The sequence below is a fragment of the Zingiber officinale genome, chromosome 1B (assembly GCF_018446385.1).
Source record: "Zingiber officinale cultivar Zhangliang chromosome 1B, Zo_v1.1, whole genome shotgun sequence".
NCBI lineage: Eukaryota > Viridiplantae > Streptophyta > Magnoliopsida > Zingiberales > Zingiberaceae > Zingiber > Zingiber officinale.
The window spans coordinates 151,092,454-151,110,609 of record NC_055986.1 but is presented as its reverse complement, the minus strand read 5'-3'; the positions used below and the strand labels follow the sequence as shown (position 1 = coordinate 151,110,609).

General features: G+C 37.7%; 1 protein-coding gene across 1 annotated transcript; it reads left to right on the top strand.

The window, feature by feature from the left end:
- Positions 1-10,276: 10,276 nt before the first annotated feature.
- LOC121985063 (RING-H2 finger protein ATL79-like) lies at positions 10,277-11,067 on the top strand. Its single transcript, XM_042538328.1, has one exon. The coding sequence runs from the start codon at positions 10,360-10,362 to the stop codon at positions 10,897-10,899; it is 540 nt and encodes a 179-aa protein (XP_042394262.1). The 5' UTR covers positions 10,277-10,359; the 3' UTR covers positions 10,900-11,067.
- The last annotated feature ends 7,089 nt before the right edge of the window (positions 11,068-18,156 follow it).

The window sequence follows — 18,156 nt, the reverse complement described above, 5'->3', positions numbered from 1 at the left end:
CCGGTGCAAGTGGATAAAGCTCATTAATGTGCATGACAAAATGAGATGCGTCTCTGCCAACAAGACATTTACAAATCTCACTTTGCAGAATTGCTGCTGGTGGACGAGTGATATTTCACCACCTTTTGGCCATTGCAATTATGATTCAGATAATGTTTATCCAATTGTGTTGGTTATCAAGCTAGGTGAGCTAAACCCATCCAATAAGAAGACTAATCATTTGAAAGAGACATGTATACTACTGATTACTTTTATTTCTTGATAATTCAGACTCTTTTTGATATTATGTTATTTTGAATACCATGCTCTTATTAATTAATGTCATTCATAATGATTGACTCACCATTAACCTTCAATATTAACCCTATCTTAAACCGATGAAGATAGCTAACTGACAACATGACTTTATCGTTAATTGGATAAAGATTTCACGTTATCTTGTAATACATGGAGTATTAGTGTCAGGTTAGGGAAGAGTTCTCGGTATTGACCCTTCAACACTCGAGTCCATGATCAATTTAGGAGAAAATAAATAGTGGAAGCAAACTGTAGCAAAAATTATGTAAATATGAAACATCGCATACCTCCGTCTATAGATAGACACCTCTTTTATAATGTCATTGTTACGTTATGCGTGCATGCATCTCAGAGTATTAGCACATTTTTCAAAGCTTTCTAAAGAAAATACAGGTAAGTGCTTCTAACACTTTTCCTTAAATGAGGGCGTAAATCTCCGTGATTTAACATGCTAGAAGCTTCTAAAACACAATTTGCCTACGGGATATTCTCTATTATTTACAGCACAAACTTCTAAAAGAGTACAATATGACATGTATATGATCTTGTTGTACGCCGACTGACCACCACTCAGTCAGGAGATTGCTCGCTCGACCTTACGAAATGCAGTCAACAACTCGTTCTTCACTCGACCCTCTCTCTTGCCAGGGAGGTGCGATATATCTGGCCGGTCCTTAGATCTGATTGGACATCAGTGGACCGGATAAATTATTATTTAGTTTTCAACCTCTTCTTTACATCGCAAGTAATGGCTCAAAGTACAACCAATCGAGAGGTTCGGTCGGCCACTCACGTCCAACTGGCTATTCGAGGCCTTCTCAAACACACAAGCTCGGTCGACAGTTCCAAGCCCGAACACCCATGCTCATGTTAGTGATTTTAACCATTTCTTAACTTTGATCTCCACGTCAACCAATCTTTCCTAGACCAACTTTTTGGAGGCCAGTTTTTATCACATTATCAAAAATCATGCTCTCTAATCACTTAATAACTTGGAAATAATTTGATCATCTTCTCTACTAGGATTATCTAATCATTTTTTTTATCTTTATCAGACTATTAATTGCTCAGTGGAATTAGGAAAGCATATTGTGTTTTGGTTTGGCAAAATATTCTTTGAAAATACTCTTTTTATTATGATTTAAATTAAGCAAGATATTTATGTCCATGCTTTATCAAGACTAGAGCTAGTTTAACCATGGATATTATTTCCTTTTAGATTTATATTTTTAGAATTAATTATAAATGTTAATGGCCAATATTTTAACCTAAATGATTTTAGAACTAAATATAAATAATTTTCATAAAACTTACTTTATTTATTTAAATTTAAACTAATATATATTCTTATCAATATTTAAGCGTAATAGTCATTTAATTATAAGTCACTGTATATTTTTAGTATCCCATTTAACTAATATATTTTCATCATCAAATGAGTAATAAAAACCTTGTAAAGAGGGAGAAACGATGACCAAACTCCACACAAGACTCAACAGATTGAACAACTTCACTGAGACAATGTCTAACTAAGGCATCATAAGAAATGCCATTAATGCATTTCCGAGAGCAACATAATGCATTTCCTACATCTCGGTGCGACCTCCACTGGCGCTATTCCTCCTACTCCAACTCCAACTGTAAACTGTTCCTGCAAGACCAAACAAAATTTCTGTCAGCAAGAAAACTAGTTTACTTGGCTGTGAAAACCTCCTAATGAGGATCTCTTAGGAGATCAAGATAATAATGTTCCTAAAGACTTTGTAAATCTCACTTACTTATTAAACCTATCTAAACTGAAGAAACTTTAGACTCCTAATTAATCTCTAGATTGGAAAAATTAAAAATTATTAGAGAAAATCCCACTTATTTGGAAAGAAACATGATTGATTGCAAACTAAATATCATTAATTTTGACCTCACTATTAAAGCATAAGATTTAAAATATACCAATTGGAAAAGAAAGGAATGAACAATACATATTAACAAATTATTAAATTTTAGCGATATACAGATATAGAAGTCCAATTTTTATTATTAATAAAAGAGTTGAATATAAAAGAGGGTGGTCTAGAATAATGTTTAATTATAAACGTCTTAATCATAATTATTATGAAAATGATTATAAAATATTAGACAAAAACCAACTACTTGATAAAATTTGGAATTCAAAATTTTATATGAAATATGAATTTAAATTTTGGCAAGTTAAGATGCATCCAGACTCTATAGAATAGATTATATTATCTTGTCCAGAATAACATTTTGAATGACTAGTTATGTCGTTTCGACTCAAGTAGCCCCTCAAAACTATCAGAGAAAGTCGAATGATATTTTTAGAGGGATATCATCTTCTTCTTCTTCTTTTTAATAATCTAGGTATCCAATTTTTCGAACCGACTAATCCTAGAGGTGACCGACCCGACCCTATAAAATTTTTCATCGACCACCAAGGTAAATCGAAAAGTGTTCCATCCAAGTGGCTAGCTTTTTTAGAGTTGTCATTCCACTGGAGGGAAATATTTACAATGCATCGCAGCTGAGATTCGATCTTTAGTTGTCTAGTTAACCATTTGAAGGACATAACCACTGCACCATTGCCCAGAGGGATATCTTCTTTTATTTGTGTTTACATAGATGATGTATTAGTATTCTCCAAAAACAAAGAAGAATATTATGCACATCTTCACATGGTATTTCACTTATTTAATTTGATAAACACAAATTGATAATTTCTAGAAAGAAAATGAAGTTAGCTGTCAATCATATAGACTTTCTTAGGATAGAAATTGGACAAGAAAAAATTTCTCTCCAAGCTCACATCTCTACTAAGATACTTGACTTTCCTAATAAAATGGAAGACATAAAAACTCTTCTCTCAGTTCTAGGAGATTTAAATTATGCAAGACCATACCTTCAAAATAGAAAAAATATAAATGGTCCTTTGTATAATAAAACTTTAGCTACTGAACAAAGATATTTTAATCATCTAAATATAAATCTTGTTAAATAGATCAAAGTTATGGTTATAAAATTGTTCATGCTTACATTACCTCTTGATTTTGATTAGTTAGTCATAGAAATAGATGATTGTGAATCAAGATGGGGTGAAGTTTTATTTAGAAAGCTTTTTAAATATAATCCTAAAACTTCTGAATCCCTATGCAGATATGCATTAAGAAGATATAGAGAAAAAAGACACCTTACTTCTCTACACTATAAAATTCTAGTAGTTTTTTACTCCCTTAACTCCTTTATGTTGTTACTGAACCACATAGCCAAAGTTGCCTAATACCCAAATTACACAAGTAAGTTTCAAAATTATCAAATCATGTACCCAATTTCACTTTTGCCCTTCTGCATGTAAAAATTAAAAGAAGGAAAAAACTAACCATATTATTGGATCTTAAAATTGACATAGAGTATAAAGTCTTATATAGTTAAGTTAAGAAACCCTAAACTCTATAAAAAAAAGGAAAAAGTCCAAATTGCCCTAAAAGCTATAAACAAATAAATATATAATCTAACATCCTCCTCAAACTCACGATGCTACAGCTAGAAGCATTGAGAGTTTGTCAGATAAGAAATAAAAACGTGAAGCGGAATGTGCCTTGGTAAACATATCAGCAATCTGTAACTTTGAAGGAACAAAAGGCAATGTGATGGTGCCAATCTAAAGATAGTGACGAGTAATGTGACAATCAATTTCAATATATTTCGTCCTCTCATGAAAAACTGAATTGCATGTGTAATTTGATTAGCACTCTGATTATCACAATATAACGGAGTAGGTTGATGAAGAGAGACACTCATATTCACAAGCAATCAACACAACCAAACTATCTCACAAGTAGTTGAGGCTATGACACGATATTCAACTTCTGTGAAAGATCTAAAAATAACATCTTTCTTTTTACTCTTCCAAGAAATGAGGGAATCATCAAGAAAAATGCAGAAGCTAGTGGTAGATTTGTGATCCGTAGGATCACCAACCCAATCCACATCAGAGTATGCACGCAGCTCAAGAGATGAAGTAGAAGGAAATAAAAGGTTTTGAAATTGAGTGCCCTGAAGATACTTGAGAATACGAAGAACAGCAACCCAATGAACTGTAGTTGGTGCAGCGACAAATTGACTAACCACATGAACAACATACACAATATCTGGATGAGTCACAGTGAGATAAACCAAGCTTTCAACAATAGTTCTGTACAAACTAGGATCCGGCAAAGGTGAGCCATCAGATGGAGAATATCAAGCATTAGTCTCAATAGGAGTATCAACAACTCTATTATCAGTAAGACGAGCACGCTCAAACAGATTAGATATATACTTTAAATGAGATAAAAGATAACATTTCCGGGAATAAGCAACCTCAATGCCCAGAAAGTAGTGTAGTATACTCAAGTCTTTCATAGCAAAACAATGAGTCAACTCAAACTTCAAGGAAGCAATTCCATCAGAATCATCACCAGTAATAATCATGTCATCAATATATAATGATAAAAGAATACGATCTGTACTCGTACATCTGACAAACAATGCTGAATCATGATTACTAGGATGAAAACTAAATGAAGTAATCACTGTAGAGAACTTCTCAAACCAAGCACGAGGTGCTTGTTTGAGACCAAAAGCGCTTTACGAAGCCTGCAAACTTCACCAGGTTTGTGTGAAATACCAGGAGGATGTGTCATATAAACTTCTTCATGAAGATCACCATTTAGAAATACATTCTTGGCATCCATCTGAGATATTCTCCATCGACAAACAGAAGCAATAGCAATCAGAGTACGAACAGCTGTCATTTTTGCAACGGGAGCAAATGTTTCTTCATAATCCATGTCATAATCCTGAGAATAACCTTTAGCAACAAGACGAGCTTTGCATCATTTGATAGATCCATCAGATTTAGTTTTGATCTTATATACCCAATGAGAACCAATAGTATATTTTTCTGGTGGCAATGGAACCAAATCCCATATATGACTCTGATGCAAAGCAGTTAGTTCCTCAGCCAAAGCACTCTGCCAAAGTGAGTTACAAACAGCTTCTCTATAGGATTCAGGCTCAGAAAGATAATGAATAGATGCAACAAATGAAGCAAAACAACGAGAATAACAAGAGTAAGCAAAATCTGGTAGTTTAGTAGACTTACGAACACGAGTGGATTGACAACGGTGGAGAGAAGGATCATCCACAACCTCAGGAGATAATTGGGTAGTGGCAGAAGGAGGAACATGTGGAGCGGATATCTCGGGAACCAAAGTACCAGATTCAATTGAACTACCAGTAGGATTTGTGGGTGAATCTTCGTCAGTATCGGTATTGAAAGGATCAATGCAAAGCAGATCTGACTTTGTCATATTATGTGAACTAGCCGGAATAGAAAAAAATGGAATATGCTCAAGAAACACAACATGACGAGAGACATACAATTTTTAACTAACTGGATCAAAGAAACGATATCCTTTTTGATTAACACCATAACCCAGAAAGACACAGAGCAGATCGAAAGGTTAACTTATTATGCTCTGCATGTGGACGAAGGATAAAGCAAGTACAACCAAAAACACACAAAGAGGAATAGATAGAAGCATACCCATACAATTTTTCAAAAGGTGACAACCTGAATTGTGTGAGGTTGGAATTCTATTAATGACATGAGCAGCAGTAAGGACTGCTTTCCCCCAAAAGGCATTAGGAACACTGGCAGACAATAAAAATGAACGAGTTGTTTCAACAAGATGTTTATGTTTTCGTTCAGCCACATCATTTTGTTCAGGAATATCTATACACGAGGTTTGATGAATAGTACCATCAGAAGTAAGTAAATGTGAAAATTGATTTGAAGTGTATTCACCCCTCCCCCCCCCCTCCCCCCAAATCACAATAAAAACACTTTATAACACTAGAATGTTGAGTTTTCATAAGAGCTCTAAAGTTATTGAAAATTGTAAGATAATCAGACCTGTGTTTCATAAGATAGACCGAAGAGTAACGAGTGCAATTATCAATAAACAAAACATAATACCTTGACCCCCCCTCCCTTTTGTAGGAATAGGAGAGGATCCCTACACATCATAATGGATAAGATCAAATAGAGCAGAAGAAAAAAGAAAGACTTTTAGAAAATGGTAAGGCAGAAAATTTAGCCAGTTTATAACCACTATAATTAGAAATATCAGAACTTTTTAAAGGTCCTAATGCTCCTGTAGAGACTAAAAATGTAAATGAGGCGCTGAAACATGACCTAAGCGAGAGTGTCATAAATAAAAATCAGAAGATAAACGACTTAGATGAAAAGATGATAAATCCACACTTGAAGCTACAACTTCTGGTAATTTGAGTTGATCTAAAACATAGAGTCCCCCTTGCTTATGGCCTATCCCAATCAACCTCTGAGATTGCGGGTCCTAAACATAACAATTGGATGTCAAATGTAGAAATCAGTAGCACAGGGCGTCGGTATCAAAATTAGTAGAAAAGGACATTAGTGCCAAAATCGGCAACATAGGGCTTCGACACCGAAATCGATAGAAAAGAGCGTCGCCACCGACATTGACAGCACAGAACGTCAGTACTGAAATCGGCAAAAAATAGTGTCAGCACCAAAATCGGTAGAAAATAATATCGGCGCTAAAGTCGGTAGGACAGGACGTAGGCGTCGAAATTGATAGAAAATAGATGTCGGCGCCGAAATCAACAGCAGCAGGACAGAAAATAGATGTCGGCGCCGAAATCAATAGCAGCAATAGGAGACGGCAGCAACAACAGGAAACAATAACAGGGGGCGGTAGAAAAAATTAGGTCAGAGAAGGAAAATCGCTCTGATACCATGTAGAAATTAAGAGAAGAAAAAAACTAACCATATTATTGGATCTTAAAATTGATACAGAGTATAAAGTCTTATATAGTTAAGTTAAGAAACCCTAAACTCTATAAAAAAAAGGAAAATGTCCAAATTGCCCTAAAAGCTATAGACAAATAAATATATAATCTAGCACTACATTCACTCCCGTCTATCCCAATTGATTGTTATAGTGTAATAATTAATTCAAACATGGTTCATCGACACAGTAATGTCCCGAATCAATTGCCACACTATATCAATCAATTAAAAAAAATTTGATTCTTGTTCAAAAAATTGGTGCTCTCAATCTGATATATGAAAATGATGTTTTAAGATATGGATATAATTAGGAGAACTAGACGAACATATAGGACTTGACTTCATGTCATTCCGAGCTCTTTAGATTCATTAGTCAATTTTGGTCACAACTGGCTGATAGACTTGGAGAGTTTGGAATGACATGGTAATAGGTTCTATATATGTGTTTGTCTAATTCTTCTAATTATATTCATACCTTTAAACATCATTTCCATACACCACATTGAGAGCAGTAATTTTTTTGAACACCAATTAGATTTTTTTAATCGATTGCTACAATATAGCAATTGATTCGACATTGTTCATCAGCCTAGTAGTGTCTTGAATCAATTGCTACATTGTAGCAATCAATTGGGCTTAGGCGGGAGCAAATGTGAAGGGGCAAAAGTAAAATAGGTATGTGACTTCATAATTTTAAAACTTATCTATGTGATTTGGATATTCAACAAGGTGGTTCAGTAATTTACCATACTTTTAAATCTTTATTGGTCATCTTATATTTTTATTCGAGCACTTTTTTTTTTATTTGTGTCCTTTAATTCGACAATTTATCAAAAGGCACACCTAGCTTTCTGAATTGACTAAAAGGCATATCATACTTTGATAATTATCAAAAGGCATACTAATTTGTCTAATCTTCCTGTCAACCGCATGCAACCTTAGCATCTCTCTCTCCCTCTCTCTACTCATGGAAAGCAACCCTCTCTCTCACCTATTGATTTCTATTCAACTTGAATTCATTTTTTTTTTCAAAACATCACATTAGGGAAGACTAAAAATAATAATAGAGGGTATATTTGAACTCCTTATAATCTGAGAAATTCATATGACCTAAAATAATTTAAAAATCAGTTGATCAACCTAGAGAGCTCATATTGTATCCATTTTAGGTCTTGTGAATTTCTGAGGTTGCAAGGTATCTAAATATACCCTCCATTACTATTTTCAGCTTCCTTATAGTGGTCTAGTGATTTAAAAAAAATGAATCTTCTTTTCTTCTTGGTCCTAATATGATTCATATCATACCCAATATGGGATTTAGAGCTGATTCTTTTAATAATATTTTTACACCTTCGGAGAAGTCAAAATAAATAATGGAAGTCATCGTTAGACTCCTTGCAGTCTTAAAAATCTATATGACCTCAAATGAGTCCAATCAGACATGTTTAGGTCAATCAGTGGATTTCGGTCTTATTCACAATCTGGACCATCACCAGAGAAGCTAAAATAGTAATGGATGACATATTTGGACTCTTTGCAATCTCAAAATAATTGCAAAATGATTTTTTTTTTTTCAAATCCACTGGACCATTACTAGGGAAGCCAAAAATAATGATAAATGACATATTTGGACTCCTTGCAACTTCAGAATTCCACAAGATCTGAAATGGAGGCAATCTGAACTCTCTAGGTCGATAAGCGAGTTTCTATCAAAACTTAGATTAACCTACAAACCTCATATTACAACCATTACAGGTCATATGAGTTTTTGATATTACAAAGAGTCTAAATATATCATCCATTACAGTTTTCAGCTTCGCTAGTGGATTTGAAAAAAAAAGATTTTTTTTTCTTCTTCGTCCTAATACGAGTTCATATCAGGCCCAACGTGGGCCTGATATGATTCATAACAGACCCAACGTGGGATTTAGAGCTGATTCTTTAATAACATTTTAACACATCTGGAAAAGTTGAAATAAACAATGCAAGATATCATTGGATTCCTTGCAGCCTCAGAAATCCACAGAACCTAAAGGAGTCAAATTGAACTTGTTTAGGTCCATTAGTGAGTTTCGATCAAAACTCACTAATGGACCTAGACATGTTCGATTAAACACATTTTAGGTTTTGTGGATTTTTTAGAATGCAAGGAGTTCAATGGTGCCCCCATTGCTTATTTCGATTTCTTCAGATGTGTTAAAATGTTATTAGAAGAATCAATTAGAAGGTGATCCTAGTCTCTTGGAAATCAGGTCATGATAATGCCAAAAAATAATGTAATTAAGTTGTGATGCTGATTTTAAAAAATCAACATCACAATAGTTATGCATGTATATAAAAGAGATAGGAAATAGAAGAAAGGAGAGAAAAGCAAGAAGAGGTTGTATGCATAGGAGAATGAAAAGGGAAGAGAGAAATAAAAGGGAGGTTGATGGAAGGGATAGAACCGAAATAAGGCACAATGAAGTACCTCTTTGATAAATGTCAAAGTATAGTACTTTTTTTATCAATTCAGAAATCTAAGTGCGGTCTTTGATAAATTGCCGTCTTTAAGATGCTTATCCTGTTCCTTAGTCTACTTGGGAAAGCATCTTATCTCGATCGTCACTCTGATATCTGTCAATTCGAGACTAAGAGCTAACTAATTCGAGGTGCGATCATTTTCTTATTTTTCGCGTAAAAATTAGATAAGTACCAATTCGAAGAATTGATGTGCCGTTTCAAATTAGCTACAACACTACAGATTACAATATGCAGAATTAGAATTCACCTATTTAATTTGAGAGTCTCCATCATTTTCATTGTTATTTTATTTTGACAACTTACTCAATATTTCTCAGACTAAAAAGCAAAAAATATTGTTGTTGTTGTTGTAATAAAAGAAGAACCTGTACTAAAATTATTTTAAAAAGAAATATCGCATTTTTTTGGGATTGTTTTGAACACGAACTAAATTGTGTAATTGGGAGGGATAAAAGATGCCTAGTTGAGGATGAAGCAATCTGCATTCAATCATTGAACAAACAGTCTTTACTGATCCAGCAGCTACCTTTAATTCCTTCGTTATTTAAACCGCACCAGGCAACTAAATCTTCTGTAAAATAAAAGCCACTGGACTCTCTCTCTCACTCACTCACTAATAGAGGGGCTAGCCATCCAAGACGGCGACCATGGCGGAGTCGCGGGCAGACACTGCCACAGTCGCCCACTACCCTCATCCGCCGGCAGCGAGCACCAGCAACGTCACAGACAGCAAGTGGGGCCCCTACTCCAGCTTCGGGGATTTTGGCGCCAACATGGCCATCGTCCTCGCCTCCCTCTTCTGCACCACCCTCCTCGCCTTCTCCCTCGCCGCCGCAGTCCGACTCCTCCTCCGCCGCCTCCGACGGCGGTGCCAGCCTCTCGAGAAACCGGAGATGGAGGCGGAGCTACCGGTGACAGCTCCGGCTTTGGTGTTCTCTGCGAGGGGGACGAAGCTGGCCGGGGCGGCGCCAGAGTGCGCCATCTGCCTAGCGGAGTTTGCGGAGGGAGACGCCGTGCGGGTGCTGCCGGCGTGCGGCCACGGTTTCCACGTCCTGTGCGTCGAGCAGTGGCTGGTGACGAGGAGAACGTGCCCGACGTGCCGCCGGACCTGCCGTGACGAAGAGGTGAAACAATCGCCTGTCGGTGGGCAGGAGCCGGCGCAATTAGTACTGGTCGGCTTTCATTAACGTCATAACTACGTTCGGCTGGCTTTTCCATTTTGTGCCCTAATTCTAATGCATCTCTTCTACTTTTTTTTTTTTTTTTTACTTGATTCATGTGGTTTCATCAAAAAAAAAAAAAAAAATCCTTCTTTGTAAATAATTTTTCATTCTTAATTTACAGATTTAAAATTATTTTATTTTATTTTTTAACTTTTACAATTATGAAACATAGAAGTTTTCAGAAAAAAATATATCCCCTACATTAACAACTTCTTACTACCAATTCAACGGATTAAAAAATATAAAAGTTTTAAAAAAACTTTTATTACCCGTTGTTGATCTTTTCTTTCTTCTCAAATCAATCTCTAATTATTTTAATGAGTTTAGAGCGAAAGGCACTCCTCTTCACAGCTCAGGCTTTGATCAAGTCACTCGGGAGCTCAATTTCCTTGAGGTAGGCTAGTAGTTTTGTCCTCCGCTCGAGCTTTTCTTGCACAGGTAGCTAGATAATTGGCTTAAGAGAGGAGTTTGACTTGAGAAATGATATCCCAAGTTGCCCAATTGGTAAATTGTCAACTTCATGCTCTTAATCTCATAAGACTGATTTATTTACCGGGCCTCCAGTTGGGAGGCCCCTACGTCTTTTGTTGCCTGTAGTCCAACAATGAGGGCCTCATTTCAACCCTATTATTGGAGAACTGAAACATAAGCTAAACAACCAACTTTGTTTCAACTACTCAAGGGAAATTGATACGGTATCAGATTATGAGATAATGTGGGATTAATGGTTAAGATAATATGACAATCGAAGTTAAGGTGAGATATCGGTCTAAGTCATGGTGAGGTGACGGTTAATGTCACTGGAGCTCAGCTTTTCACTCCTCAATACTAAGATACACAGAATAAACCCGGTCGATCCTACAGTCGATCGGATAATAGGGCCACACTCTCCGCTCCTACAATACAACTTCCAGTATATAGCCGATCGACCGAAGAGCCGATCAGACTTACAGGTCGTAGCTCCCCACCCCTCAACGCTAAAACATTCAGCATATAGTCGATCGACCCAAGAGTCGGTCCGACTTACAAGCCATGACTTCTCACCCCTCAGCGCTAAAACATTCAGTATATAGTCGGTCGGCCTAAGAACCGATCGGCTAAAGGGGTTTAGCTCCCACTCTTCACATACAAAGTTCTCAATATACATCTGGTCAGTCTTAGTGTCGGTCGGACTTACAGGGTGTATATCCTCATTCTTTAAATACAAATCTCTCAACATACGACCGGTTGGCCTTAGAGCCAGCTAGACTTAAGGGACTTAGTGTTAGAATTTGAAGGATGCCCTAAGGCAACCGCCTTACATTTTTTTTTTCTATTTATTTGATAAGTATAAATTCACTATTTAAGTGCATATTATATATTTGATTGTCTTAAACTCATTTACTGAATGTCTGTAATATAATTCATAACATGGGAGAATTTATGATTGTATCGCAACTAGTGATTATTTCTATATGTGCAATTATGAATATATTGAAATTTTCCTAGTCGTCGAATTGATGTATTCGGACATCATCAATTCTGTAAGACTAGCACGGGTTATACTCCTTGGTTTGACCAAGCAACTATTTTCTAACTAGCTAGAGACATTGGGATGTCGAGAGTTAAACATGGATGTTGGTTATGCTAACTAGTTCATTGTAGTGACTTGTTGTAAGACTTCATATGGTTCTCTACATATATATAGATATGTCTGTGAAATTCTTACTGCAGCACAAGTGCAACTTTCCTTCGACTTGAGGTATACAAGTCACCTTGGCCATGGAGACTTATACTTTGACATTTTAAACAAGCATCTCATTGAGGTGTGGACCCGGAATAATTGGGTATAAATTGAAGTACCCGAATGTATTTAGATAGCCCATAGAGGATTCACCGCTCCTTACGAGGAGACGTATATCCTATGGCCACTTGTTAGGATTATTACTCAAAGTCTTTGGCCAAAACATCACATGTTAAGAGTGCAAGACTCTTGACATGTACAAGTAATTTGAATCCGTAGAACGAGGAAGTATTACTTGAGCTAGGTGTGATGCAGTCAGCCTAGTGGGGACAAGATACATAGACCATGTCCTGAAACAAATGGGTATAAGATGAGTAAAAGGAACGAGACACTCACCGTAGCTACTGAAGGGTTTAGAATTAATTCTAAAATCAACTATGATTTTTTGACTAATTGAGGATCATGATATACTACTAGGTGTCACTCATGATCATTCTATAATTAAGTAGTTAATTATGGACGACCAAGATAAACGGGGAACCTATTGGGTCACACGTACTAACGAGTCTCTAAAAGATGCAAAATAAGTTGAAGAATAGGATTCTTAGATTAAGAGATAAATGTTTAGTTGAACCATACATAAGACAAATATAGAAATATTTATCGCAATGGAAGCGCGGATAGGTCACATCTCTTATGGGAGAGTTGGACCATATTTAGTTTAATTATGAATTAGTCATGAACCAACTTAGTTTAGTTGTGAACCAAATCAAGGGGTTAATGGGTTAATTTTTAGTTAAGGGATAATGGGTTGAATTTGAGCTTTCTAATCCAACTCATTAATGAGGACTATATATTGATATGGTTAAGAGAAAATTATACACATGACATCATTAATTGGCTTGTAAGGTTTTTAGAAAACCTTAACTCAATTTCTCTTCTCCTCTCCCTCTCCCCTTCTCTCTTTGCCGCGACCAACAAGGGGAAGCTCTTCCCCTTGTTGCCGTGACCACCACAAGGGAGAAGACTCTCCTTTGTGTGCTTCTTTTCCTCTTGATCCCCTTTCTTTGCTCGTGGCTAGTAACTTCCGAAGGCGATGCTTGTACTCAAGGAGTTGTCTTGAGGAGCTCGGCGTGGATATAAATAGAGGCGAGGTTCAACAACGTTGCTACTATTGATGCCCTTCTCATTACAGGTCATCCGTAAAGTACACCTGACGTAAATTTACTTTCCGTAAAAATTTAATTATGCGATCATTTTTGGCATGTTGTTTCCTTGTATGTATGTGGTGCATATAATGTAATAATTTAGGAATTATTATTGTTTTATTTTCCACTACGCATGTTTACAAAATGTCTTTTGGTACACACCGCATCGGGCATATCTCAACACTCAGCACTCCATTCTCCAGTACCAAGATATACAAAATAAACCCAATCAGCTCCAGCATCGGTCTGGTATACGGGCCTAGCTCCCTGCTTCTAGGGGTGAGCAGTCAATCCGTCAAACCGACCAACCCGCTTATATCGATCCGAACCGAACCGAAAAAAAATAATCCGCCGGATATAGGGCCGGATGTAGAGTCCTAATATTGCATTATCTGATCTAATAGGGACGGATAATTTTTTATCCCAATAACCGAACCAACCCGATCCGATCACCCCTACTTGTAGCAACTAATGTTGATAAGTTGTTACACATTGTAGTAACTATTGTCGATAAGCTGCTACACGTTGTAATAGTTATTTCCGATTAGCTGCTATAACATGTAATGAGTAATGTCTATTATCATTTTAAAAAATTTTATTTTTTTTGTTATATTTATATTTATATTTTATATTTCATTGGATATAGGCTCGGATATCCAAATAACTGACAACCCGTCGGATATCTGAAACATAAGAACCGCCGGATATAGGGCCTGATGTAGGTCCCGATTTTGCATTATCTGATCTAGTAGGGCTGGATAGTTTTTTACCCCAATAACCGAACCAACCCTATCCGTGATCACCCCTACCTGCTTCTACAATACAACTCTTAGTATATGGTCGATCAGCCTAAAGTGTCGGGCAGACCTATAGAGCTAAGCTCCCCACCTCTCATATGCTAGTCTTCCATCATATAACTGGTTGTCTACTAGGCTGGTCAAACTATCTCTAGGAGATAACATTGCCAAAGAATCACAACAACCTGCCAAAGAATAATAATTATTCGTTAGGGAATATTTCTCTACTATAGCCTATACATGCGAGGGAACCTTTCTTTGAGGGTGTTTATACAGCTTCCATTACTTGGCTTTACTTGGCATATTCTGACATCAAGCATTATCAGTCGCCTCATTAATACTGAGGTTACAAAAGATAGTTTGTATACCTATAACAGAGCCTTTTGTGAGGGGTGGTCGTACATATTCCATTATTCGACATATTCTAATACCATATATTCTCTGACACCTCACAATTACGGAGGTTCTGAGGGTTAGTATAAAAAGGGGGTTATCTTAGTTTGCCAGGTATGCTTTACAGCGTTATAACAACACACATCTAATGTTCATCTTCTTCTCCACTTTTCGCTCGGCTACTATATTGATTTGAGCATCGGAGTGCCTGCACTAGGGACCCCCTCCCTTGTTCTTGCTCTAATGCTCCCCTTTGTTCTCTTTACAGTGTGTGCAGGAAGGAGTGTCAGGAAGGAGTGCCAAGTGTCATCTCTTCTCCATCTCAGAGTCTTCTCCCAGTCAACGATAGAGTCATCTGCCTAGCGCGTCATCTCCACCGCTTTTAGACAAGATTAAATTTGGCACCGTTTGTGGTAACTTCACTTGAATCTGAAATGTAGAGATGGATTAGACTGTACGATTCACTAGTCACCTTATCATAGGAAGATTTAGAGTTGCTGATAATAGCTCTAGCCAAAATTAGTGCAATAACAGCAACAACAAGCAGTAGTCGACAGTCCTTTGCGGCACAACCTGGCTGCATCGATGAGGGGCCCTCATATCGAATGAGGGACCTGAATAGAAGGTCCAACTAGATTTTAACTGGTCTCTCCTCCACCAATGGTTGGCTTCATGCAAGCACCTGCACAGTCAATCAGCGTGCCACCTGTGCCACCATCCTCGATTGCCTATCATCGGGCATTATTCTATATGCCTTTCGAAGAGATGGGTTGAGTAGAAAGGCCTCAAGCATCATCTTCTAAAGATGCCCCGTTCGGGATCCACGAAAGGGAAAGACTCAAGTCCCTAGTGGCTCTCCCAAACGAATTAGCATGTCGTTCACCCAAGAAATACTGGAGGATAAATTGTCGAGCCACTTCCAACCCTTGACGATAGGAGAATACAGAAGGGCAACAGACCCAGAGGACCACCTCCTCAAGTTTGGAAATGCCACCATCCTTCACCAGTATACGGATGGCATAAAGTGTCAAATGTTTCTTACAACTCTCTCTGACTCAGCATAAAGATGATTTAATCAACTCCTAACAGAGTCCGTCTGCTGCTTTAAGGATTTCAGCAAGATATTCTTTCATCACTTCGGCAGCAGCCACCGGTATCACAAAACCATGTTGAGCTTATTCTCCCTCAAACAGGGGCCCAAGGAAAGGTTAAGGGCTTACATCAAAAAGTTTAACTAGGTGGCCATGGATATTCCTTCGGCCACTCCGGAGATTTTAGTAAGTGTCTTCTCTCAAGGGCTCACAGATAGCGATTTCTTTCATTCCCTTATCAAGAAGCCCCTAGAGAATTCGATCACCTATTTGGAAGGGTGACCAAGTATATTAACGTGAAGAAAGTTCAATCCGCTCTGAAAAAGGAAGTAGTACCGCATGCTCCAGCCTATGCTCCTGAGCGTCGAGCTCCCCCTCCTCCTTTACCACACAAAGGACCTCGAGTGGGCCCTCCGTTGCATCCCCACAAGCAAAGGCCTCATGTCGTATAGCATGTGGGTTATGAGCACACACGATTCCCGAGCCTCCACAATGGGCTCCAAAGTTTTGCACTTACCATCGGTTAGAGACGCATAATACTCAAGATTGCTATCACTACAATAAGGAGAAGCATCAAGTGGCTAACCAAGGGTTCTACCAAGGCTCACCATCTCCCAATTGTCGGCGATATCAACGTCTGAATGGACCACCTTGAAGGGACCACCGAGACATCGAGCGGCGCCGACAAACACCCCAGCAACAAGAGAATCAGGCCTAAGCCCCCCGCCCGGGTTGAGCGGAAGTGTCCCTGACGTGGTAAGAAGAAAACCACAATAATATCATCCAAGGGGATATTGGTATGATCACAGAAGGCCTGACTGAAGGAGACTCCAATCAGGTGAGCAAGTCGCACACTTGTCGACTAAAAATCCATTTAGTCGACTATAGCTAGGAACAAACACAAGGGTCCGAGATTAATTTGGGGCCTAAGGATTTAGAAGGAGTGGAAATACCCAATAACATTACTTTAATTGTTAAGGTTGTTATAGCTAATTATAGCATACACCGTACATTTGTTGACACAGGCAGCTAGATCAACATTTGTTTAAGAAGGTGTTCGAGCAGCTACAAATAGAAAAAATGAGCTCCAACCCATATGACACCTTTGTATGGATTCATGGGTAACGAGGTTCAGCCGCTAGGTCATATTAAGTTAGCCATATCCTTAAGGGAAGAGCCCCTAATGAGAACGCGTCGATCGACCTTCATCGTGGTGGATGCACCCTTAGTATACAACATAATTTTGGGATGACCAGCCTTAAATGTCACGCCCCGGGGGAGTCCCTACCGGTGAAATTTTGGTAGCATCTCTCTTGTATGGGTAACAATATGATATTTGATTACATAGCCAGCAGGGCCTCACAATCCTCGGCCAACACAGCCGAAACATATACAATAATATAAACAAACAATCCATGCAGTTTATAATAAATCAGCCTTCGGATGACTACACAACAAATCACAACACACAGTTTATTATAAAACCTACTCCACTACTCGAGGAAAACGTAACCCACAACGAAAAACCATCATAACGTAAAATAAGGGTAGTAGACCAAAACTCGATAAAACATCCACGAGTACAAGATCTACACATCACATGCATGTAGATTACAAAACAAGGAAACAAAGTCTGAAAGTATAAAACCATATCTACACGAGGTGGGGGACTAACGACTAGAACCTCCTGACAGCCTCAACCTAAAATAGAAATAAAGTAACGGAGTGAGTTCAGCAACTCAGCGGGTATCAAGCTGACATGCATAATAAGATATATCTAACAGTAATAATCATGGAGTACCGTCTCCTGATCAAAAACAGGAAATGCGAAAACTGAACAAGCAAAGAAGTTGTACTCACCAGGACCTTCTATCCGGATATAAGGGTTGTCAGACCAAACACATCATGTCTCCTGTATGCATGTCAATCATATGCAACCACAAAAATGTAGCATCCAAAATGCAGCAATCACAAGTAATAAATGCAATCCATGCATATGATGCAAATGT

Coding starts and splice junctions, on each gene's coding strand:
- LOC121985063 (XM_042538328.1), top strand. CDS start 10,360: ATGGCGGAGTCGCGGGCAGACACTGCCACAGTCGCCCACTACCCTCAT.